We start from the raw sequence: 24,817 nt of genomic DNA, 5'->3' as shown, positions 1-24,817 counted from the left end.
AATGTACACAATGTTTGGAAAACACATTATGACAAACCCAATTTTAGTGTGTCACTATATGACTGCAATATGCTTTGATAAAAATCTGTTCTACTGATACCACGCAAACAACAGTGAGTCTTGTGCTTGCATGTATGAAAAGACTCTTTGTCGTTTTATTAGTTGTCAAATCTAATTAGAATCATTTTTGTTTGAAGAGATAAGCAGACAAATGTTAGAATTTCCTGTTCTGATGCTGATCGTCTTTGCAGAGGAAGACATTTATAGCATACTGAGGCAGACGATGAGTGCGAGCCACTACACCACTGTGTCGTCCCACGTCCATCAAACACCATAAAATATTATCCTTGGATGTGGAAACTGTGGAGAAGTCTGTTGATTTGTGTTTAAATCTGGCTTCTACGCAGATCTGATGCCTTTGTCCACCGCTGTTTTTCATCTTTTCGACGGGGCATCATTTAAGTTTCATACGCGCCGTCGTGATTTATTCTGTTTGACTGTGTTGCACTTTCTCTGTATTGCAGATGAAAGTGTGCACATGGATGGAAAGACACTTTGTGTTTATGTGACAGATGACACTTTCATCATTCTTTAATACAGTTTAAGGAGTCTGGTGACATTTTATGTGTCCCGGGCATAGGCATGCCTCCCTTCTGCCGAAGCTAAAGTCTTATCAAGCAAAATAACTGTAATCGTCCTTTAAAAGTTCCACTTACAATCTGCTGTCAGAAGCAGTGAGTTTCTTGGTGAACGTCTCCTATTCTCCTTTAGCAGGAGCTTTTTTTAAACTTGCGGAGTATTGTTAAGTATAATTTCTGAAATTGCAGTGCTCTATATAGTGCAGGTCTTGAAGGCATTAATTTGCACTACTTAAAGAAGCCTATAGCTGCTTGTTATTCTCACGCTGCTCGAGAAATCCTTTTCGCTTTCCACAATTTCACAGTTTTTATCACGAGGCCACATCGTGTTTTTTAGGACTGCCGACACATTATTTGGCTTGTACGTGTATTTTCAGTCTCAACAGGAGACTAATCTATTTAACAGATCTGTGTGATGACTGAATAATCTCAATTTGCAAGTTTTATTCCAACAAACCACACTTCTGGTTGCCCAAAACCCTTCCAGCAACTGTTAGCGATCACTATAAAGCAGTATGGGAACATAAAGCTAGGGAAAAAAATAAAACCGCTTATTTTTTAAAGCCAATTTGCCTTTAATCACCAGTTGAGGTTTAATCTAGCTTAGCAGTATAATGCAGTGCAGCACCTGATTTCACTTGCTCCTCTGCTACTGTCATTAAACTGGGTGGATTGTAGCATCCCACACCATCTTAATTATCTTTACCATAATGGCATAACCCATAATTACAATTACAAGCTTGCAGTGTTGCCAACTGTGCAGTTGATTACCCAAGAAATCTCCACTGCTGCTTTCACCAACTCACAAAGACAATGGGATTTATTACCTACATTTAAAAAATATATATAGTTTCATAAAGATGTGGCGCATTTTGCCCTCAACCAACATCCTCGACCCACCCCCCACCCACACACAAAAAACATTAGAAAGCTATGACAATAATGCGTTTTTCTTTTCTGTTTCAATGCTCCACAGAGCAGAAATACTGTCAAATAAGCCCCACAGATGTTAATGCCTAGAGCTACAAAGGATGAGAAACGGTAAATAAGAGCAGTAACAGAAGCCTCCTGCTCACTGTAAACATTTGCCATGATTGTAGGCACAGATTCTGAGGGATGGATGCCTGAGCCACTCACCAAATCCTCTACTCAGTAATTTCACCACCCAGCATCTATCTAAAGTCTGATGTCAGATTCAATCTCCACTGACACCGCAGACAAAGACTCAGACAGAGAGAGGGAGGACACAAACAGTGTGTGAGTATGTGTGTGTGTGTGTGTGTGTGTGTGTGTGTGTGTGTGTGTGTGTGTGTGTGTGTGTGTGTGTGTGTGTGTGGGAGACAGTGTGTGGTTGGGTTTTCATTAGGCATGAAATGCTACAGGACTGAGACCTCGGCTCGGACTCATTAAAATCGAGTCCTTTAATGCTGTGCAGATTTTGACAAACCCAGAGCAACGTTTACTCTTTCTGCGAGTTGCATTATATTTTTAGCACTTTGTTTTTATTCGCTCCTGAATGCATTCAAGACAATGCCTGAAACTTTAACATCTAACACTTCTCCACGCATTCGACAAAAGGTCCACCTGCTGACTTATTTCAAGTTCAGTCTTCACAAACAACAGCTTAATACGAGAGCAAAAAGTTTGGCGAGTGAACTACTTCAACAGCACTGAGTAATACGAACAGTTTCCTGACTAATTAGACTTCACAATTAATGATACGGCGACCTGAATGAACACGTAATTTCATTATTTCCTATTGAATCAGTATCAGCATTTCCAGCAAGAAGAACACTTTTGCTTTACGTAAGCATGTTGATGAATTCATATTCATTTGACATTACGTTGGTTCGAAACAGAAGTAAGAAGTTCCTACATTTACAGAAAAACTGTGTGCTTGTGGGCTGAAGACAGAAATAAACTAATGCATGCTTGTATTAAACCACAGCAGAGATAGACAGACTTCTTCTTCTTCTTCTTCACTTTGAGGGTGCAACAATAAGTATACATGCGAAGAGGCTCAGATATTTAACACTGTTTAACATGGTAAGAAAACATGCAAAATTATTTCTGTTCATCTCAATTTGTTCTAACATTTAAATGTCAGCAAACACATCGCTGATAAATCTTTTTTTTTTTTTGAAAGTCAATAACTGACATTTTAAACCCAAGTTGCTTACAGAATACTGAGCGCTATTTTCACAACATGCCCTGTTGGCTGCTTCTGATTGAAGCTATTTGACGTTGGGAATCACAAATTCATTTTGATATGTAGAACTGGGATCAAATTTACTACACTCCGAGCTCCAAACTTTTCAGCTTGTTTGAAATGTACGGACAGAGTCGCCCCCGAGGTCACATTGCTCCAGTTATCATATGACTGAATGAAACCGCAGATTGGAAATCTTTCTCTGCTTTCTGTGTGTAGCACTGCAGGTTGTTTTGTCTCGAGTACCAACACTCACATGACCTGTGTCTCATCTCCATGTGCCAAGTGACCCCAGAGTGGCTGGTTCATTAGAGAGCCATTCATGTGCAAAGGTGATTGAAAGAAGCTCTGCTCAGGTCTTTCAAGGGCAGAAATGAAAACGTCTAATCTGCCACATTTCTGAATCGATGTATACTTGATAAGTCTCTTTCTTTTAACTCCTTTTGAAAGCAGGAAACATTTTCTCTAATGCTTCACCGTGAATCATAAGACTCTAATAAACTGTGAGTATATCTTATACATAATGCTACCAGCAATGTTGCATTGCATTAACTTAAATGTTGAACTCATATAATATATTAACATACGATTCAACTAGAAAGAATCCGAACTATTTAAGTTTTCCTATACTTAACACAGCAATATAGTGATGTCTATGTAGTTATGTGTATGAATACGCAAATTTGTGTATTGTGTACGACACTGGGAGCAACTTATGGATCAGTGTCTTGCCCCAGGACACTTTGCCATCAGGAGAGGGGGACATGGGAAACTGAACTACCAACATTTGGACTGGAAATCAAACTGCTCCACCCATTGAGCCCCCGCCGCCCAATAGATGAGACATTTTTCATAAACTGACTGAAAAAAAAAAGAAGCATACGTTATTGACCCCAGGGATCAATTGAACAAAAGTGGATTTCGAACCTGTAAACATCCAATCACAAGTCTGCTTCTCTAACCTCCAGGCCACCACTGCCTTAATATACTGATGAGGAATATTCGACCTACTGTAGTAATATTAGCTACATGTCAAACATGCAATGTTAAAATGAAACACTGACGATAACAGATCGTGCTGCAGCGAGTCCTCACCTGTCCTTTCCAGTCTCCTTCTTGAAGAGTTCATCGAACTGCAGCATCTTCTGCCAGGAGATGATATAGACTTTGAGTTTGGGGAGCACCTGGTTCATCAGTCTCAGGTTGTTGTACACCAGGCCCTTCCCGTCGCGCCTCATGAAGTTGCTGGGGCCCCAGAAGATGAACACGGTGTCCTGGCTGGCGTTGAGCAGCTCGTGACGACTCCGCAGGACCCGCTGCATGCTGGAGTGAGCGATCACACGCAGGGAAGTGCGCCGGCCGACATCTCGGCCGTAACCCCTGGCGGTGGGAGCGTCGTTCATGCGGATGACGCACTCGGCCCGGTCGATCTCGTTGCCCCGGTCGCCGCCGATAAGGTGACCCGAGCTGGTCACCAGGGCGCACGTGTTGCAGTGCATCTTGAGAGGCTGTGTGGTGCCAAACGAGAAAAACAGTCATGAAGCAAACAGAAGAAAAACATGAACTTTCTTTTGCAAATGTCATCAGTGCATTAAAGCGTTCGGCCTCGCCACCCTGCTGTGGATTCACACACGGCACAGCAGCAGGTATCTCCCCATAGCTTTGAGCTGCATTTGCTTGGAAAGCTACAAATGCTTTTTTTTCTTTATTTCTTTCCACAAGTCAAACATGCTATGAAGTTCTGTTTAGTCTTGGTTTATACAGCAATATGCAAAGCAGAGAGAAATGCACACCTAGGGGAACTTTGGTTAAAAAGCATCACTGTGTGTTTGAGGCAGAAAATGCTTTGTTGACAAATGGGTAGCGACACAGCCTCCTGGGTATATGTAGCTTGTCATATTGCTTTGCGATTGGTAGAGAACCCCGGGGTCTCACAAAGGATTCACCTTAAATCTTCCTCCCACTTGCACTCAACTGAAGAATGTGAATTTGTTTCTAATACTTCTAATTCTGATGCAGAAAACCCACGTGCCACGCTCACAGAACATGAGCGGATGCAGTATTCAGTATATGTGAAATCTTAAATATATGCTCCCAATAATGTAACACTACGCATGATGAGTATAGTGTTCTGATCTACAGTTCCCACCTGATCCGAGCCGGTTTCATGTATTTACAGATGGATACTGCCAATGTTCAGCCATGTGGATCCCAATCTGCATTTCATGTGTGTCCCTATTGTACCAATCCATATGATTATTTTTTTTCACTATAGCTCTCCTGAGAGGTTATTATTTGTTTTTGATTTATTTGTCTTGAAATGAAAATACTCAGTGACCTCATGGTCATATTTGAGCTTTTCTTTTACATTCGGTTTTACTTTTATCATGTATAAACAAATCGACACCCAAATAAATGTACGCAGTATGATCATAATAAAAATAGTAATAATAATTGATTTTAAAAGGATAAAAAGGATCTTAGGATTCAAACTTAGTGTGGATTGCATGATTGTGGTTAAATTTTATGGATATAATGCATATTATTTTGTACCGGTTTTGGCCCACGAGCCTTATGTCTGACATCCCTGATCTAATGTATCTAACAACATTTCATCAATAATAAGCAGATGCCAATTTCTGTTTTGTAACATTTTATAGACCAGACTGGTGCAACGAGTGGCTAATGAAGATTTCATTAGATTTATGCTGCATGCTTTTTGGACATTGAACAAACTTAAATAGCTTGCCATAGCTCTGAATAAAAGTCCTGCTTATCCTGCTTTTCCTTTTCTTTCGGTTATCAGCTGCTTTTGTGGTTACAGATTCAGAGTCTCTCTGAGACGCTGGCGGTCTTGCATTTGTACTTGTTAATGTTCATTAGGCATGCAGCCTCTTTTTTTCCACAGCATACATATAAATCATTAATATGGGTCTATTTATGTATGTTAAGCTGCTCTACATGTTGTTGTTGTTATGTGACACTGCTGCATGTGTAGTTTACATGCAACTGTGTAGGTGTGCTTCCACAAAGACCCCGGCACTAAAAATCAATGATATGCAAACCCAGGCATGCAGAGCCCTCTAATGTGGCCTGAATTATCACCCCAGCACGAATGTGGTGGTTATTTACATTCTTATAGCCATAACAAATTTGCATTTTCCTGGCATTAACAAGAACAAATGATAATAGCTGATTGTGGGTGGTGGTGGAAGTGTAGGTGGGGGGTGGGGGGTGGGGTTGTGTCATTATCATCTTCATCTGCTGACTTTGACTTAGTGGTAGATTAGCAGCAGAACAGGCTCATCTGGGTAATGAGACCTTAAGGTGTCGGGAGAGGGAGAGACGGGGAGGGTGGGGAAGAAAAATCAGACCATGGAAGGAGCAAGAAAGTGATGAAAACAAGGAAATGAAAAGGAAGGCGAAGGAGAAAGAGATATATGGAGGCAGAGAGAACAACCCCAGTGCCAAGGTGTTTGATGAAATGTTGAGCTAATGAGGCCCTGGTGGTCTACATCGTCACCAGCGGCAGCAGCAGAAGCAGCATCCATCCAGTCCTCCTATGTCCTGCTCGTCTTCTCTATTCCACCTGGCAGCACTCTGACAGCCAATCTGACTGGAAAGCTGCAATATCACTGAAGCAGGTCACAAATCCCATTTTTACCCAGGGGCTTTTTAAGTGTCTCCACTGACCCCCCCTCTTTTCCTCTGTCTCAGTGAGAATTTAAGTGGGCTCTGCTGGCCAGAATTGGCCTCTTCAGGGAGGTTGGCTTTGCTATTACCAAGAAATAAGCTGCATGCTCCAGACATGGCTCTTCATTTCAGCCACAATTACATGACCCATCCAATATGGTGGTTTGTGTTGAAGCGATGAAGTCAAGATGAACTGCAAAAGTAAATGAAGATACCTGCTGACTCAGAGGAAGTGAAACATTTATTCAAATTGAATTCATCTTCAGAAACTCGAAAGAAATGCTTCTCTGTTTAATGATTCATGCCGTAAATGGTTTATAATTCAAGACACATTTATCATTCATGTATTTGAAATATCCGGCTTTGTTCTTTCTTCCAGAACAAAACAGCTTTGATCATAATTAAAAGACTTTCAACGTTTAAACGACTCCTGTTAAGAGCTTTTTATAAAAAAAAAAAAAAGTGTTTCATCACTGTCTGCTTACAACACCTGATCAAAGCTGTGATCAATAATGCAGCTCCAGTGAAGATTCACACTAAATAATGGATTCTGGTTGTGGTTGGGCTCTTTTGTTTCACTGGAGGCAAAATAACAGACCGAACAAAAAAAAACCGAGGATTTTCAGGAAATGTTTTGTCTATGATGCCAAGAAATAGTGGAGCTGCTTCACTTAGAGGCTCCTCTCACCTTTCCCAAGAGTTGGATCCAGTGGAATCACAACAATACCATAAATTAACTCCACATTTAAGCAACATTCATCCTCTGTTTTTAAACAAAGATGGCTGATGTTTAGTTATGAATAAAATTCAAAAGATGCATAACGGTGTTTAAAGTCTACTTTGTAGCAGACAAGGTAAAGTCAGGAAACTCGCAATGCTGTTTGGCACTGGCAGAGAAGATTTGGCAAATGTTTCATGAGAACAACCCACCTACTCAGCTCTGCATGTTTGTTACAGATGAAGCAGAATTTAATATGAACATTTTTCCAACGGTTTCCACATTGTACGAGGGTTTTTTTCTTCTTCTGAGAAGCACTCTTAAAACAAAGGAAGCACTCATTTCTCATTTCTGCTTTTTGTGAGTAATCGTCATTAAATCAATCAGTAGGATTGTTAAATGTTGAATTGTCTTTATTTTGCTAGTTAGGTATCAATCAGCATTTTACCATTTGTCCCTTGAAGATATATTTATGTAACTATCTTAAATCAAAGGAACAATAACAATCCAATAGTTAACGCACGTTGTTGCAGAACAGCTAAAACCTGCTTCACAATGATCACCAGCCAAAACATCAAATCATGATAAGAAGGCCTTTAAGAGATTAAAAACTAACAAACAAACAAACAAACAAACAAACACATAATATATAAATATTTCTCATCGGTATTAATAAGGTATGGCTAGTTTAGTTTAGCTTTGATTCAGATCTGTGGCACTAATGCTAATTTAAATCATGATTATATCAGAAGCTCTCAATCCCTCTCAGCACTTAAATCACATAGCTACAACCCCGCCCCCACAAACGTTGGAGTTGCTGATCTTTGTCACATTATAAGACTGTTGGAATCCAAAGGGAATAAAACACAATACTTGAGAAATATTGGGTAAGACTACAAAACTAGAAGTACATACCAAGACTGTGTGAAGTAAGTTGTTTGCAGGTCACCCTCCTGATTCCTCCTTGTGTAAACCTCCCAGTAAATAAGTTTTGTATAATATAGAGGGCTGTTTTTGAACCTTCTGACTCCATATTGCTAAATGCTGCAAGCTTGTGCACCAGACAATTCAATCTGACTTCCTTTTTAGCTCTGCACTCACCTGATGAAAATCTTAAACAATACTGCCTTTAGTCTTTCTGAATGTTTATTTACAGTCATGATGAAGTGGTCAGCAGGGGAGCTGATGAAGGTAAGTATCTATGGTTCTAATCTTTACTTCATGGAAACATGTTGAGAAAAGTTCAGTCTTAGTGGAAACCCACAGCACAGTGGTGACTTAAGATTTTAAAACTACAAGCCATCTGAAGCACAATAGCATCTCCTCAGCTTGACCCTTAAAACCAGGAACAGAGATTAATTCGGCACTTATGCATGCACAGCATCCACTGCCATGTATGCTATGTGTGGATATATATGGCTATATATCAGCTGTATAAATAGGGTGTTTGTGCTTTTCTCATGAGACAGGAACATGTGCTGGCTGTGGAAACAAATTTCCCTTGAGGCGTAAAAATTTCCAAATATTATTTTACTGAGTAAAAAAGAGCAGAGCAGTGTAACAATATATAACACCTGCAGGGCTAGTGTGCAGTATTACAGCAATTTTCAATAAAATTGTGAAATATTTTCTTGCTTGGTGGTTTAGTATAGGAAAGTACTGTGTAAAGTACTGTTAAAAAGTATTTATTTGACTTCCAGTCAGAACTAAAGTCAAAAAATACATTAAAAAACAAAACAATCCCCTTTGATAAGGTACACAAAATACATTTACCAGTTGAATAAATCTCATGTGTTGTGTACATATCATTCTTTTCAAAATTAGCTCAGACAGCAGTAGTGTCCTCCTCATTATGGAACGAGGTTGTAAGCCTTTGGGGAATCAAGGGTAACCTTGACCCACTTGTGGCACCCACCAGGAGTCTGCCCTGGTTTCATTAAGCTCATCCATCCCTCCAAGTGGCCCACTAAAAAAACACCCAAAAACATTTAGACAGATAACAGCCAGTCCTCCACCTCAGACAGCGGAGGCAGCCCTCCTCTGTTTCCTTATTCTGTCCGCATCTGAACCCACAGAGCCCGTCCTTGGGGCTGCAGGAACCATCACAGCCTGCCTGCCGCTCACCCCGCCCGACTTCCTGACCTGAGGAAAACATTGCTGTCAGAGCGGGGCGGATTAACCTTGAGGGATGGCGAATGGTGTGAAAGGGAGAGGCGTCTCAGTCCCAGACCACCTGGGGCGGGGCGGTATCCTTGAGAGCAAAGCGAGACGGGGCGGGTGGGTATATGAGGAGCATGGTAGCATTCGGGTATTGATTCAAGAACAGAATAAACAGGGTGTTCAAATAGTGTTTCTTGTGATATTAGGGCTGTGTGAGTCAGTAGGGTGGTATTATTGAGTGGCATTTGCTGCCTGTGTACAAGAGTTGATAATTAAACAACAGGGAGGACTTATATAATCACTTATTATTACCATGGGATTGTAGTGGAGAAAGTCCGTTCTGTGCAGCCATGCTGATAGGCTTCGTGGTCACAGCTCACAGGCTTTGGCTGCCCATGGGCAGCAAAGGCAATAATTGGTGGTTAAAAATCACATGAGTCTTAAGGGGGCATGAAATCAGCTTTAATTCCTCCCCCTACTCCCCCCCTCCCCTTCCCAACTCAGCTGAGTCCCTTGAGGAAAAGACATACTTACACTGCAGTGAACCACTACACTTGACGTATGCCATACCCCCTCAGAGCGGAGAAATAGCATTCGAGTGTTGTTATTGATTTTACGTGGGTGAATGCAGTGGGAAGGGGGGATCGAGCCAAGGCTTAGCGAGGACGCCGGGTCTTCAAGAATACCAAATGGAGGCTATGGCCGGTAAATGTGAGCATTGAGAGGCACAATCATCTGGCCCAGCAGGATGCTGTCTGGTATCGTCCAGAGATGCCACAACAGAGTGGAGCATTTTCAGCCTCCTCTGGGTTGACCTTTAGGCTCATCAAAGACGTCTTTGTTTCCCAGGAGGGGGAAGCTCCTCTCCTGACCAGACTTAACAGTGGCTCAGAGCAAAACATTCTTTAAAAACAACAAAGAAGATGAAATTCTGACCTTTATATGCATACAGATGTCTCTTATTATATGTCAAACTGCTCATGCATGTATATTGTGAATGCAGTTTTCCTTCTGGGGCCCATTATTGACTGATGAACCACTCGTGCCGTTTTTTTTTTTAATTTTTAAAAATATGCTCATGTGTGGTATATATTACGTTATGATTTATTAGATGTGCTAGAAGTCAGCTCATTCAAGAGAAGCAATAGAAACCAAGTAAAGCACTGCTATGGATGGCAACTTAACAGTGTAGAAAACAACATGCACATAGTAGATTGAGTCCAAACTACTGTGTTTGAATTCAATCATACTATTATTTGCTTATTTTATGCACTAAGGATAAGTGAGAGGATCATCCTTTAACTCCAGCTACATAAACAAATATTATTGAATACATACAGTATTCTCCTAACAAAACAGAGTAATCAGAGTCTGGATTTGGTACAAACTTAAACACACTTTGAATAAGCTAATAGGAAATCTTCAGAAAGAAAATTGCAACGCAAACACATTTTCACTATTCATGATAAAAAAAAGCCTTATTAAAGAAAACTCTGAAATCTGATAATGAGTGACAAAAATGCCCTCAAACTTAAGTTAATTTCAAAGCTGGTTCCTACTGTGAGAGCCAAAATGTGCAATTTACGATATGGAGATAATTGAAGAAAAAAAAGCAGAGGAGGGTTAGAAATGGAGGGAGGGATGCTGAGCCAGAGAAGTGACCTCTGCAGGGACAGTAAGAGTGGAAGCGTGAGTGAATAGTGCATTAACCAACAGCGAAACAAAACACCAATTAGAGTGTGTAGCAGAAGAGGAGGAGCGGCCAAGAGGGGCCGTACGAGTGCAGTTAGCAATTATAGTAAAATCTCAACAGCTGCAGGCAAAAAAAAAACCGACACGAAGGCAGTAAACTCAGTTATGACGATAAAGTCGTTGGATTTACTGGAAAATCAAACCTGATTCTATTGTGCTGATGAGTGCTGACACACACACACACACACACACACACACACACACACACACACACACACACACACACACACACACACACACACACACACTGCAGAAGGTTGAGCGCTGCAGGGCAGGGTCGATGGAGGAGGGCTTGTTTGGAGTTGTTTGTCCAGCATGCACGTTTGACCAGTCATTAGGGAGAGCTGAGGTGGGAAGTAAACTGAGAACTAATGAAGACAAGGAGAGGAGAAGGAGGAGGAGGAAGAGGAGGAGAGAGTGGATATCAAAACGGGGGCAATTAGGGAATCTAGCGGTCAGCAGTCATACTCCAGGTTGACAGCTCCTGCTGTTCTGACGCTCTGGTCTTAATTAGGCTCGAGTTTTCTTTGAGGAGCTTAAAAGAAGGCATCTTTGATGAAGAGCAATTATCTTCTTCAGAAAAAAAATAACACCTGACCTAAGAGACTAATAATATTTCACTGACGGAGGCTGGGAGAAGTGTTTTTTTTTTTGTTGTTTTTTTCTGCATATAAGTGACACAGCTGACGATCTTGTTATGTTGAAATAAAAGCTGCTATCGTCCAGAGTGTTTGAACATGAGGACACGTGGAGGAAAACGCTGTGATCTTCAAAGCATACAGCAGTGTAAAGAGTGGTCCTCGGTGTGTGTGTGTGTGTGTGTGTGTGTGTGTGTGTGTGTGTGTGTGTGTGTGTGTGTGTGTGTGTGTGTGTGTGTGTGTGTGTGTGTGTGTGTGAGTGACAAATTGAGATCAACACAGACTTTGCTGCTAAGTGGAGGTTTAATGTGCACGTTTGTGATCAAAGTTAAAAACATGTGAGGAACCTGCACCAATTTTCAGAGGCGCATACATCCACAAAGAGCGCCACAATACAAGTTCAAGCTGTTTTTTAACCAAACAATCCTGAAAAAAACATTTTGACTTTACCTATCAGACTCAGCAGCCTGAATAATTTAAGACAAACCCTCATGTTGTTGATTTAAAAAAAAAAAAGAAGAAAAAAGTACATCATGTAAAACGTATGAAGTCTGAACCTAAAACACACTGATGATTAAGCAAAAAAACAAAATTTGTCAGAAGCTCATAATAACCCTCCAGGTAAAGTGATAGTTACCTGGTCAGGTGAAATGAACTGATTAAAATCTGAAGCTGCGCGCAAGGAAAATCTTTCTCTCGAGCCGCACTGCACGGAGACCTGCAGATGACAGGTTTTAACATCACAACACTGCTTTCAATTCCTTTCAGAAGTAAACAAATTACCTTTCCATTGAAGTGTCCTTTCTGTTGGGGTTAGAAAATGTGACACTGTTTTGTTGAGAATGATTGAATCACACAGAGACCTTAATGTCACTTTGATTTGCCATTTATTTCAGAGAGGAAACATGCAGGGTTCCTCCATATATCAAATACGCTGGACTGAAAATGCTGACAGAGTGTAGCGTTGGAGTTCATATTATGACAAATCTAATCGACAGAATGAAACTAGTATTTCTTTTTAAAGCATGAAAGTATATATAATCAGTGGCTTGTCTCATAGCAACAAGGCCATGGGTTCATATGCTGGCCGGGCCTTTCAAACTGGAGTTTGCATGTTCTCTCTGTGCATGCATGGGTTTTATCTGAGTATTCCGGCTTCCTCCCACAGTCCAAAATTATGCGGTTAACTGGACATGCTGATTGCCATAGGTGTGAATGTAAGAGTGTGTGATGGATGGGTGACCTGTCCAGAGTCTACCCTGTCTTTTCCTATAGTTGGCTCCAGACACTCACTCTATGGATCTATGGACACTGAAGATGGATGGACCTGTTGGGGTTAGAGTTACAGTAAACAATGGCTCCAGAAACACTGCGCTTGTGCTACTTGTCCACTTATTAATAAGAATGTATTTCTTTGTTGCAAGCAAATCTAATGGTGACATTTGTTGGATGAGCAGCGGTGCTGAGAAGGTGAGTTGCTTCCATAAAAATAAAAAAAGTGTGAATAGAAACGGCTAATTAAAGCCGCATGCGATACTTACCTCTCCTGCTCATCCCACAAATGTATGTTCCTTACAAATATGGTGCTACATATTTGCTGCAGACTTACTGTCGAGATGCAAAGCTCAAAGTGTTTGGTAGAAATAGTCTACCAAACACAGATTTTATTGCTTGTTGCGCCACAGTTTAGTTAATGATTGATGGAAAGTTAAAACCCAGTATTGGACTTCTAACAATCACCTTCAGGGATACACAATAACACAGAAGTAAAGTTTTAAAAGTGGAGGCGTGTTGTTTCTGGTAGTGTGGGATGGGGCAATGAAATATGATTCAGACGGAGAAATTCGTTTGAGAGATAGATCCATTAGTTTGACGGATTATCAGATGCTAAACCACTGCAGATGCACTCATGATAGCAAAAGCAAAAATTTTTCAGCGCAGTGAAGTTAACTTTGCTCAAAGCTTTGCAATCAAAAGCAGTTAAGAAAAGAGTAATCATGCTGAAAAGTAATCGAACAGGGACAAGTACTTGCAGCCAGGTGACACTTCATTGTTGGCTCACCCTGTGCATTTTTTTGTCCGAGTCCTTGAAACTGAATTGAGAGGCCGTTCTATTTTTTTTCCCCCTCCATGCTGAACTCATTTCAGCTCCAACGCAGACTTATTGAAGGAGTGCAATTCATGTCACTCCAGACTTAATTCAAAATAAAAGAGTGAAAACTGCTTTTCTTTTAATCACCATCCACGTAACCAGACAGCTTATCACAGAAATGAAAGAGTTTAATACAGAGTTTAATCGTTTCATTGTGTGTGTGGCTGAGTAGAAGTGATTTCATCCAGGCTACAGTTGCCACGGGGGGACTCGTGTTGTAGATAGTTGTATCATCAACTATGTGACACGAGTCTCCGCAAAGCTTGACTACAACGCCGCTACACCGGACTGAAATCCAGGTGTTGCTATTATTACGTCCACCCACACTGTTTTACACCCTTTCCCTGCTCTGCCTTGCCAATAAAAAAAAATGCCCTTGTATTCCAAACACCAAACACCTCATGCGGTCCAACTCTGGCCTGGAGGCAGGACTCTGTGTCATTAAACTTTAACTCTGCTCACCAGCAGCACACAAAAGGTGAGGAGAAACAATGCAGCAGCTTGTTTCCCTTCTTTCTTCTCTGCCAGATAAGACGTGGACCTCCTCCCTCTCTTCCTCACCCCGACCGGTGTGGGTGACCCGTAAAGAGAACAAACGCCTCCGACTGCCTTGAGCTTTTATTAGTAGGAGATAGTGAACGGATCGGACCCAGGCAGTCAGTGTGGAGGCAGTCGGGTTGCACCTTGTTACAACACACACTATTTTGCCTTAATTGGCTCCCTATCAATCCGCGAGTCGCCGGTACGGACTACACCATGAGGCTCGCTTGTCCTCAAACCCTCCATGCAGATAGACGGAGGGAGAGATACTGCTGTGAGGCCCACACAGACACGTCTCTGGAGGAATGATTGCCTTGGCATGAATACAAAAGATGAGGTGCAATTTACCAGGTCACGGAATCTCTCCCTCTGCCCCCCTTTTTGCTCTAAAATTGCAGCAGGAGGTGGCAAGCAGAGAAGATAGAGGAGGGAAAAAAAGCCAGGAGGAAATGACAGAGGGACATTAGGGAGGAGAGAGGGAGAGAGAGAGAGAGAGAGAGAGAGAGAGAGAGAGAGAGAGAGAGAGAGAGAGAGGCAGAATTATGGGAGAAAGACGGAAAGGGAGAGAGTGAAAGAAGGAGCCGTGACAGACAGAGGCGGGCCAAGGAGGAGAAGAAAATGAAAGGCAATCTGATAGATGAAAAAGAGGAGCAAGAAAAAGGAGTGGCTGTCAGAGAAAGAAGCACTTTGGAGACCAAGAAATGTAGGGCAGTGCCTTCAGAGAGACGTGGTGGGATTCCAGGGGCATCCTTTGATGAGGGAAAAAAGTTCAAAATTCACACTCGCTCCTTTTCACAGCACCACTGAAATTGTGATTTCTTATAGGGTCATTATGTGAGTGCAAAGCAGCTGCCTTGCAAACATCATTAAAACATCTCCAGGATTTCCCTTCCCGGGCGTACCCAGACACCTGAAGTAGTTCTTCAATTTTCACATTCGCAAGTGAGCATACGGCAGGCTTCATCATCATCATCTCACCACTTACTGATGTGGTCGGCTGATATTTCCCCCCGTAATCCTCTCAGATCGGTTGTTGGGAGTGATAGTCATGGTTATCGCCCAGCACAGCGTCGTAAACAATGGACTCGATCAATAAGGAGAAGATGATCTTGTTAAGAGAAGTCTGGTGAGAGTAATAACTTGGAGGAGACGTCTGAGAGCAAGGTGTGCGCCACCATTTCGTTTTCACATCACGATCCAACCCCTCCACTGCAAAAGTCCCTTTTCCTACATGTGATACAGCGAGTTGAAAAGGAAACTGAAAGATAAAAGGTGCAGCATAATCTTAGCACGGTGCTGAATATATGCTCTGGAAGGGATGGCAGGAGGAAATTTGAATATGGCACTCAGGCGAACAGTTAACCGTCAAACTCGAGATGACAAGTTTGTTGTGAACAAGGGCAAACTGGCAATTTTCACACCGACCAAAAAACAAGTTCTTCCAAACTGGCGACAGGCTGTTAAAATCCTGGAGTGTAAAGAAAGAAAAAAAAAAAAAAATCACATCAAGTTTAATCCCAAAGGAGCAATTACTGTTGTGTTCTCAAAAATGTAAGAAGCCAAAGAAAAACAAAAAGAAGACATCAATAATACATCGGCAATACTAAAAATCCCTATGTGGTAGAAAGCTGTGCGTTCCTCTGAAAATACAATCAGAAATAAATATTCAAGCTGGAGAGTATCCATTATGTACTGGAACACAGGATAATGAGAGACAGTAACGGAAAGGTGTGTGTGTGTGTGTGTGTGTGTGTGTGTGTGTGTGTGTGTGTGTGTGTGTGTGTGTGTGTGTGTGTGTGTGTGTGTGTGTGTGTGTGTGTGTGTGTGTGTGTGTGTGTGTGTGTGTGTGTGTGTGTATAAAACACCAGCTGCCACTGACTACACCCATGAAGCAGAAGGTGTCTCCTGAGAGGCGACAGATTTCAGATTGGCACGCCGGACACGTGACGGCATCCTTCATTTCCTCTGTGCTCCGGAGTATTTTCTGACCATGTGTATCTCTCACATCTGCTAAAATACACCGCAGAACATTGTTGGACTTGACTTGAGTGTTTCCCCTTATTTTTTTATAAATTGTACTTTTAGCGCCATGTCGGTCTCACCACCGCAGTTCTTACTTATATGTGTACGTATGTGTGCATACTGTCCACCTCAAAATGAAACTTGACATGACTTCGCATGCTGGGTTTAGTTTCATATTTAGCAGAAAATCTGAAATGTACATAGTTCTAGTGTTTTGTAATCACCTCCACTAAGGCGAGACTAAAATGTATGCACACTGCATGCCCGAGAGAGCGGTTGTAGCTGCTCCCTCCCCGGGTCACTGCAGCAGATTTTGGGATCTGCATGTTTGATTTGGCACGAGTTTTATGGCTGCTGCCATTCCTGATGCAACCTGAGCAATTGGTGGGGGTTTAAGCACCTCGCTCACTAAAATAATCACTGCAGAATCAACGTTGGACACAAACTTCCTGCACAATCTCACCACTGCTGGAAGGCTTCAGTGAATTTAATTCACTCAGCTACTCCATTGAATTGCGACTTGTAAAACCATAATCAACTCAAAATAATAATAATAATAAACTTAAATACAGCTTTTTACCATATAATATTCATTAAATCGGCAACATGGCTCTTTAATCCAATAGAATCCACACATTTGTAACATGAACAGTCAAAAGCAGTATTATTAAAGTTACTGAAAATTGACATTATCTTGGACAAAAGGAGGCAGAAGCCTTCGCTTTTACAGCCATAAATTCAAAATAAATCCAATAAATGTAAGTCACAAGTTACTGAACAATGTCACAAAGTGCTTAAAAGTTGAATGGGTCCATAGTTGATGTCTGTTAGACTCACTTAACATTGAATATTGTAATGTGACATATTATATACAATGAAATATAGGATTTCTTAACATGTGAATAAAAGTTGGACAAATTTATGCAGCAGGTCGGGTGTCAAACACATTTTAGTTCAGGGGCCACGTACAACATCATCTTGAGCGAGCTGGACTGATAAAATATTGCCACAAGTGAACTTTAATTAAAACGTTAAAGTTTTTCTTTGTTGTGCCATAGAGTATATGTGATGAAAATGTGTAGATTTTCAAAAAAAATTTAAAATGTATTTGGAAAGTTACTACAATCTAAACATAAAGCCAATTTTAATGGAGCCTTCTGGTTCAAAATACAGTGAAATGTCAAAAGAAACCTTCCAGAACTGTTGCATTGTGCATGTTTTTACAGACTCACCCTGACAGCATGGCTTTTCTGCTGATTCTAGTTTGCCAGCTTTAGAAAATAATTTCCATAATAGTTTGTAGTACATGTGAATGAGAGAGTTGAATGTATGCTTTGAATACCTGAAAACATAATGACGAATTGTTTGAATTCCGCTGCACCACAGACCAGACACAGAGACACAGACTGACACAGACCTGCACCAAACCCTGTACAGTTTAGGTCCCGTTTTTAACGGGTGGCTGAGGTGCAAATGCTGCTCAATCTATTTAAAAAGAATTTGAACAGAGAGTGATGGAAGATGAGTTACAAAATTAATCACAATGTAAAAGACGAAAAACGTCAGATCTCCATGGACCACACAGGGGATCTCAGAAGCTATTGGCAGTTATTCTAAGAATGCCGAGTTTCTATTTCAACCAGCGTTTCCACCTTTTTATCTCTCATCCAGATAATTGCTTGCAACTAAAACCTGCTCAGACATGATTCTTCAGTATGAACTGAACTACGAACAATATCTATCTCCAAAATCTTGAGACTTGCCATGCTGTTGACATGTTGATGAAATGAATTAATGAAATAATATTAAAAGAAATTTTCCACATTTGTAGTTGAACTCTTTTTTTTCCTGTGAGTTGTTGCCACAGTAGAGCTGCCTAATTGTGGGAGGGTCAAAGGAAGGGTCTACCTTGATTGGGATTGGCTAAACCCCCGATGACACTATACGAGGTTTGATTTCTGATTCGATCATTGGAGCACACACTTTTTAAAAATTGAAACGGGCCGGGTAGAGAGATGACAGACTTTCTTCTCTTCTTGGGCGTCTTTCCCAGGTATGGGGACGCATGTTACTGTCGGAAAACTATTAAATAGTGAACTTTGCATGTGCATTTGCTTTAAGTCCAAAATGTTATATAAAGTAGGGCTGGATGATATTAGTTAATCATGCAATGTACAATAATGTTTATTATTGCAACTGCAATATTAATTGCAACAAACTCTAAGTTATAAACTTGTGTCTTTGTTTGCAAATGTTGACATTGCAAAGATGATCATTTTGCAATATATCATGCACCCCTAATGTAAAGTTTATTTAGTAGGCTTTGAGCTGTCTAAAGTTAGTGTGACACCCCTGCTCTAATGTGACTCATGTAATGCAATCTCGTCACTCCCACTGGAAATCACCCTCAGCTCTGCCACTTTTACATTCATTGCCATTGTGTCTAAAACAAACAATTAAACTGCTGTCACTACCGAAAGTTCCTCTCAAAACAGATTACACCTCTGAATTCACCTCCTTGTACTCAATTCTGATTGTCTTTAAAATGTAAACTACCTACTGAAACAAATTAATATTAAGACTTTTTATAAATTGTGTTTTAATCTATGTTAGGCTGGCATGAAAGCGCGACGAGTGACCTGATTTCCCCTTCAAAACCTATAAATATATTTCAAAAAATTATAAACAACTGTTTCACAAAACTGGAAATACTAAAGAAAGGGGGTATTTTATGACCCTTTCATGAGGACTGACCACATAATGTTGGACTAAACAGCCGCCTGCAATAGTATAATTCAGTTTCCAAGCAGATGCAGCCTGTGCAGTAATCACTTTTAAATTGAGTGCCTATCATTTTTAAATCATAAAGACACTGGTGCTGATAATTAGGTAAAAAAAAAAAGAAGTTTGCATCTTCTCCCACTGTGTACAAAAACTGCAGTCTATTCATTAAGAACAATAATTTCCTTTTCATGACAACATTGAGATTTCCAGTGTGATCCCCCTTCACTGCTGTTTGTACATTTTTCTGCTGCGTTCCCGGAGACGCGGCCTTTTAATAGGAAAACACTAATGAAATGAATCATGACGGTAATGTTTATTGCTGAGGTAATGCCTATTCATTTAGTTAATGGGTACACACCTGAGGTGGAAGAATAGCCAAACTGGTGATTAGGAACATACGACTGAATAACATTCCCACACTTTGAGCTTGACAAAGAAAGCAGTGATTCCTGTCAGCGACTCTGAAATGGACTGACATAAATAAATGGCTATTTGGAGGACCCCCCCCCCTTTCTGGTTTTCTCACCAAGGTGATGAGCCTCCCCCACAAACACTGGGCTCATTAGTCTAATCCTGAGTGTATTCTGCCGAGCTGGAATTCAGAATTCATGAAAGACACAAACAATACGCGCATGCATGCTAACAGCTTTCTGTCGGTGAAATGCTCCCACGGTGTTTTATCCCTTAATGAGCCCTGATCAGCTGCTGAAGAAAAGGTGAGCGCCAACCAGAAAAAAAAAAAGAAAAGAGAAAAAAAGTCCTGTTATTGTACTGGGTCGGGGAGTCCTCTGCATTTTACTGTTCATATGCACTTAGGTGACTTAACTCGCCGCTCCTGCAGCCCTGTGAAGGGTGACAGAGGAAATATGAGGAATAAGAGTTGACTAACAGGTGAAAAGACTCAGGCCAGCTCAGAATGTTTTGTATTTTTTGATTTTAAAAGACGTTAAAGGTTTAATTTTGAGCGTATTTCTTTTACTTTGTAGGCCCAGATGCTTTGGAAGGATCAAACTTCTCCACAGTTGATGCACTGAGCGAGTTAATGAGACTTTCGTGTTCCAAAGACATTTTATGGATTAATTTTGTCTGCCGACAGTCCAACCACGGATATAAGTGAGGCGTAAGAATACAGATTTATCTTGGTTGTTTTTCTCCAATATGACTTCAGGCAGAAGCTAATGACAAAGGAAAACAACAGGTTCCTTTTCTTTTGTGATTTCTTCATAAATAATTGTGAATACTGAGTCTGAAATTTCTAATATGTTGCCACACAAACAGTAGACATGTCTGTGTGTCCTACAGTTCGAGTGTATATAGGAAGGTCAGACTCCGACCCTAAAAAAAATGGATTCTTCATCCAACCTACACGGAAATTGTGCTTTTGCTGAACAACAAAGTGGATTATTTATGACTGTAGAGAAATACTAAGACGTAGGTGCATTATGAATGTGCTTTGTGTTTGTTGGCTTTCTCTCGGAGTCTTTCTTTCTCCCGCTGGGATCAGGAGGTTCCTCAGTGTCCTGGAGGAAGTAGACCGGGGTCATCAACCTCTTTGAGCTGCTTCAAAGCAGCAGAGTAACGGTGGATACATACTCCACAAGAAGAAAATCATTTGGTTTCCTTGAGGTGATAACCACATGAACAGAATTAGTTTCATATTTCACCAAAAACTCAACTTCCTGGGAGGGTTTTGTTTTTCTTTTTAAAGAGTGAATATACAGGCAGCAGTTTAGGTTTATTGGGTAAACCATAGATATTACATAGTTCTAATCAATCACACAAGAAAGATAAGTTCTGCTCAGAACAAGGCAGGACTGCAAGAACAGAACAACATAGTTATGTTGTTATTGTTAAACTCCCTGGCTGATTAAAGCTTGAGTTCACTGTTGATGCTGCCAAATATTCATATATGTGATGAGATTCAGAAAAGAACAGCAACATTTCTGTTCTTCCCAATTGTTTCAACATTTGAAAGTCAGTGAACACATTCCAGATTCTTCTGTAATCATCATTCTTGATGGTTTTGAATTCATTAGCATCTGTTTAATTTTCTTGTACAAATGAACATTTTGATTACGTTTTGTTTGGAAACTGAAATAAGTCTTACATTTTGAAGTCAAGTTTGCACAGGTACGTACTTTGGAGCATGCATGAGGCCCCTGCAGGTCACAAGGTCACGACAGGCACTGTGTTGGCTTCCTGATATACATGAGTTCATTATGCTTTTTGAAGTGTTTGTTTTGCACCGCCCGATGACTGTGCCAGCTTCTTTTTCTGACGTTGGCTCGTTGTTCTGTGCTTTCAGTTATGCTTTTTTCTTCCTTTGGACGGGTTTTGATGCTGTACCGTTAACACAAAAATAGAACATTGCTTCCACAGACTTGGAGGTATACCATGGAAACCATATCAAAACTATATTCAGGTGATTTCTTAGCACTTTAAAGCTCAAAAATACATTTTATGGACATTTAGTCTGCAGGTTACATCAGTGAGGAGGAAAATATGGGGCATTTAAGTAGTCATATCGTTCCAAAAAAAGATTTGATAACAGGCTTTAAATCAGTAAGAAGGTTCAAAAGATGTCCAAGCCACATTTTTGATTCACTCTTCAAGATAAATGGATAAAAGAAAATATTCCATCTGTGCAGTTTTGTGTCTGCTTTATGGCTGAAGCTTGGAAATGAAGTTGTGGGAGCATTAAAATGCCTGTGCGGTCGATTCTGCTCCTCTTAGTTATTAGCTGAGCATCTGATGCTGTCATCATCATCATCATCATCATCATCATCATCATCATCATCATCATCATCAAGGACTTTGTTGCATTATTAATGACATGATGATGATGGAAAGAGGAATTAACACTGTGATTACGAGCCTGGGAAAATTGAGTCATCTTCAGCTCATAAATAGACAGACACTATTTTTGCATCATTGAAATGAGCATTTGCATCTGGTAATTTCATTAGCTGCAGCCAGCTGTCTTTATTTCATTATTCTTTAGTGTAAAAATTTACATTTAAACTGCTTCCAGAGTTAAAATTGGATTAATCCTTCATTCAGAAACTTTACTCCGAGCTCAGCAAGGATGGTTTCAAACTTTAGAGACAGAAACAACAGGATTGTGGAATTAATCCTGGTGTTTGGGAAACTTCTGCACTTCCAACAACCAAAGTAAAGTCCTTTGAATCCCCCATCCAATCTTCTATACTGCTGTATCCAACTCAGAGATGCAGGCATGCAACTTTGGAGCCTGAAATTTGCCTTAAATTCTGGTTATAGAAACCCCCCCCAACATACACACGCACACACACGCACGCACGCACGCACGCACGCACGCACGCACGCACGCACGCACGCACACACACACACACACACATATCTCTCTATTGAGAACAGATATTAATTCACTTTATTCTTCACTTTCTTTTCTATTAAGAGTAACTATTGAAAGTGCTGGTTTACAATAAACACAATGCTTGATTTTGATGTTATCCATTGATCCTACATAGAAGCTGTGAGGTTACTGAATTTTATTCAGTGGTAGAATCATAAAGCACGTACCAGAAAGAAAAGACCCATTCACACTAATTTTCTTTAAATGCCACACAATATTTAAATTTTGAAATACATGTTGAAGGTTTTCTCATGTAAACTGTGAAAGAGTGTGTTCTGTTTAGTTTCTGTCCGTGTCCTCTAAAAGGGATACAAGTTCAAAAGAATGTCTTCAATAGTATAAAATTAGGTATAAAAAGTCTGCACCATTTCATATTTTCCATGCAGCCTGGAGTTTTTATGTTTCTCTTTTTTCACTGCAGTGAATTAAATGAGAATTTGCAGAGACATTGTGGGTGAGATCGAATCAAGCTCTCAGATCAAAATCAATTTAGTTGTACTGACAATCGAGGAAACTTTCCCTGCTGACCTACGTGTCAGCGTGACCCACCTGCCACGGCCGCAGCTTGTCAAAGATCTCGGTAAGTCTCAAATCTGTGTGTGTGTGTGTGTGTGTAGACTCAAAGCTGGCGGAGGTGAGAGGTACACCACTGCATTTACAGGCTTCAATATCCTTCATACTTCAGGTTTGGAAAGTTTTAAAGTGGTCAATAGATTCGACTGCAACTTTCTGAGGGAGAGAAAACAAACCGATAGTCTCACTCGCAGTCCTCCATGATTGACAGGAGGTGTGAAAGCTGGAAGGACACCTTCTCTCCTCACTCCTCAGATTAGCATTACCTTTATGGTTCCTATTCACTGCAGAGCTACTCTAACACCTTTTGCTTTGGCAGCAGCCGAGATGATGTGCAACTACAGAAGTGACAGAAAAAGGCGATTTGAAAGTGTTTTATGACCTTCACTTTGTGCAGCACGGCTATATTTTCTGTTAAAGTCAAGTATTTTACCCTGCAGACTGTCTACTGATCTGTTGTTCATGTTCGTTTTACTAAATTGAGACCATTAGTCACTCGCTGTGTACCAACGTCCCGCTTTTTGTAGTGTCTTCAAAGCTGCCAGCACTAATGACGAACACATGTAGTATGACAAAGTAAACGCAACAGCCAAATTCAGATTTCTCAAAATTTCTAAAACTGAACCTATTATTATAATTATTTGTATTATTTAAAAAGATAAGAAACAATTGCGATCTCATTTTTGTATCTCAAAAAGATTCAAACGTTCTTTAAGAACTATTCAACATCAATATTGCTTTGAAGAAAAATCTGAAGAAACAAACCAAAAAACAATTGAGGCTATTTAACTTTGTTTATTATTTAGAGGAGAAGTTGTCTGACTACTTTAATAAAGCCTGTTCAGCATGCCTGCCTGCTTAAATCAGGAATTAAGCACTACACATTGTATGTGTGTGTGTGTGTGTGTGTGTGTGTGTGTGTGTGTGTGTGTGTGTGTGTGTGTGTGTGTGTGTGTGTGTGTGTGTGTGTGTGTGTGTGTGTGTGTGTGTGTGTGTGAGTGTGTGTGTGAGCGTGTGAGCGTGCATGCGTGCGTGCGTGTGATATATTAGCAGAAATTAGTATTTTAGATTGATTCTGAAGTGTCATTTAAGGGCTGACAATGAACATATTCAAATGATTTCATACATTCAAGCACAAATATGCTCAAATCTAATAGACATGTCGATAATTATCAACAAAAAAATGATACTGGAATGCTCAAATGATTACATTTCATACCTTTATGACACCGAACAGCTATGAGGAGAAGAATCTTCGACCTTCTGTCTCCTGAACTGAGTCTTTCCACAGACGAATCATTTCACTGAGTTTAAATATTATATTTTCATAAAAATACTCTATTCTCCAGCTGCTATAGATTCATTTTGCAGTACAAGCGCATTCATTCAATCCCTTGCTTTGTCCACATGTGAATAACGACATTTGCTTGTAACCCTTGTAAATACTTATTTTTTATCTTGTTACTCATACTTTTCCTGTAAATACTCTCTATTTTTTTTTTATATATAGTATGTCTTCTTGTGAGGATGCACACTGCTGCAGT

General features: G+C 40.5%; 2 protein-coding genes across 3 annotated transcripts in view; one reads left to right on the top strand and one right to left on the bottom strand.

The window, feature by feature from the left end:
• The window catches only part of st6galnac5a (ST6 (alpha-N-acetyl-neuraminyl-2,3-beta-galactosyl-1,3)-N-acetylgalactosaminide alpha-2,6-sialyltransferase 5a), a 52,600-nt gene that overhangs the window by 15,892 nt on the left and 11,891 nt on the right, over nt 1-24,817 (bottom strand). The window contains exons 3-4 of one of the 2 annotated variants that reach the window (XM_080463311.1): nt 12,446-12,526; nt 3,943-4,355 (exon numbers count right to left, since the gene is read on the bottom strand). In XM_080463311.1, the coding sequence (XP_080319437.1) occupies nt 3,943-4,355; nt 12,446-12,526 (494 nt within the window). The remainder of the gene's footprint in view (nt 1-3,942; nt 4,356-12,445; nt 12,527-24,817) is intronic. The other variant, XM_080463312.1, reaches the window with a different exon arrangement.
• The window catches only part of pigk (phosphatidylinositol glycan anchor biosynthesis, class K), a 92,560-nt gene that overhangs the window by 57,910 nt on the left and 9,833 nt on the right, over nt 1-24,817 (top strand). The gene's annotated exons all lie outside the window — the stretch shown is intronic.

The sequence above is a fragment of the Lipophrys pholis genome (assembly GCF_963383615.2).
Source record: "Lipophrys pholis genome assembly, chromosome: 1".
NCBI classification, from domain to species: Eukaryota; Metazoa; Chordata; class Actinopteri; order Blenniiformes; family Blenniidae; genus Lipophrys; species Lipophrys pholis.
This window is presented reverse-complemented; position numbering and strand designations above follow the sequence as displayed.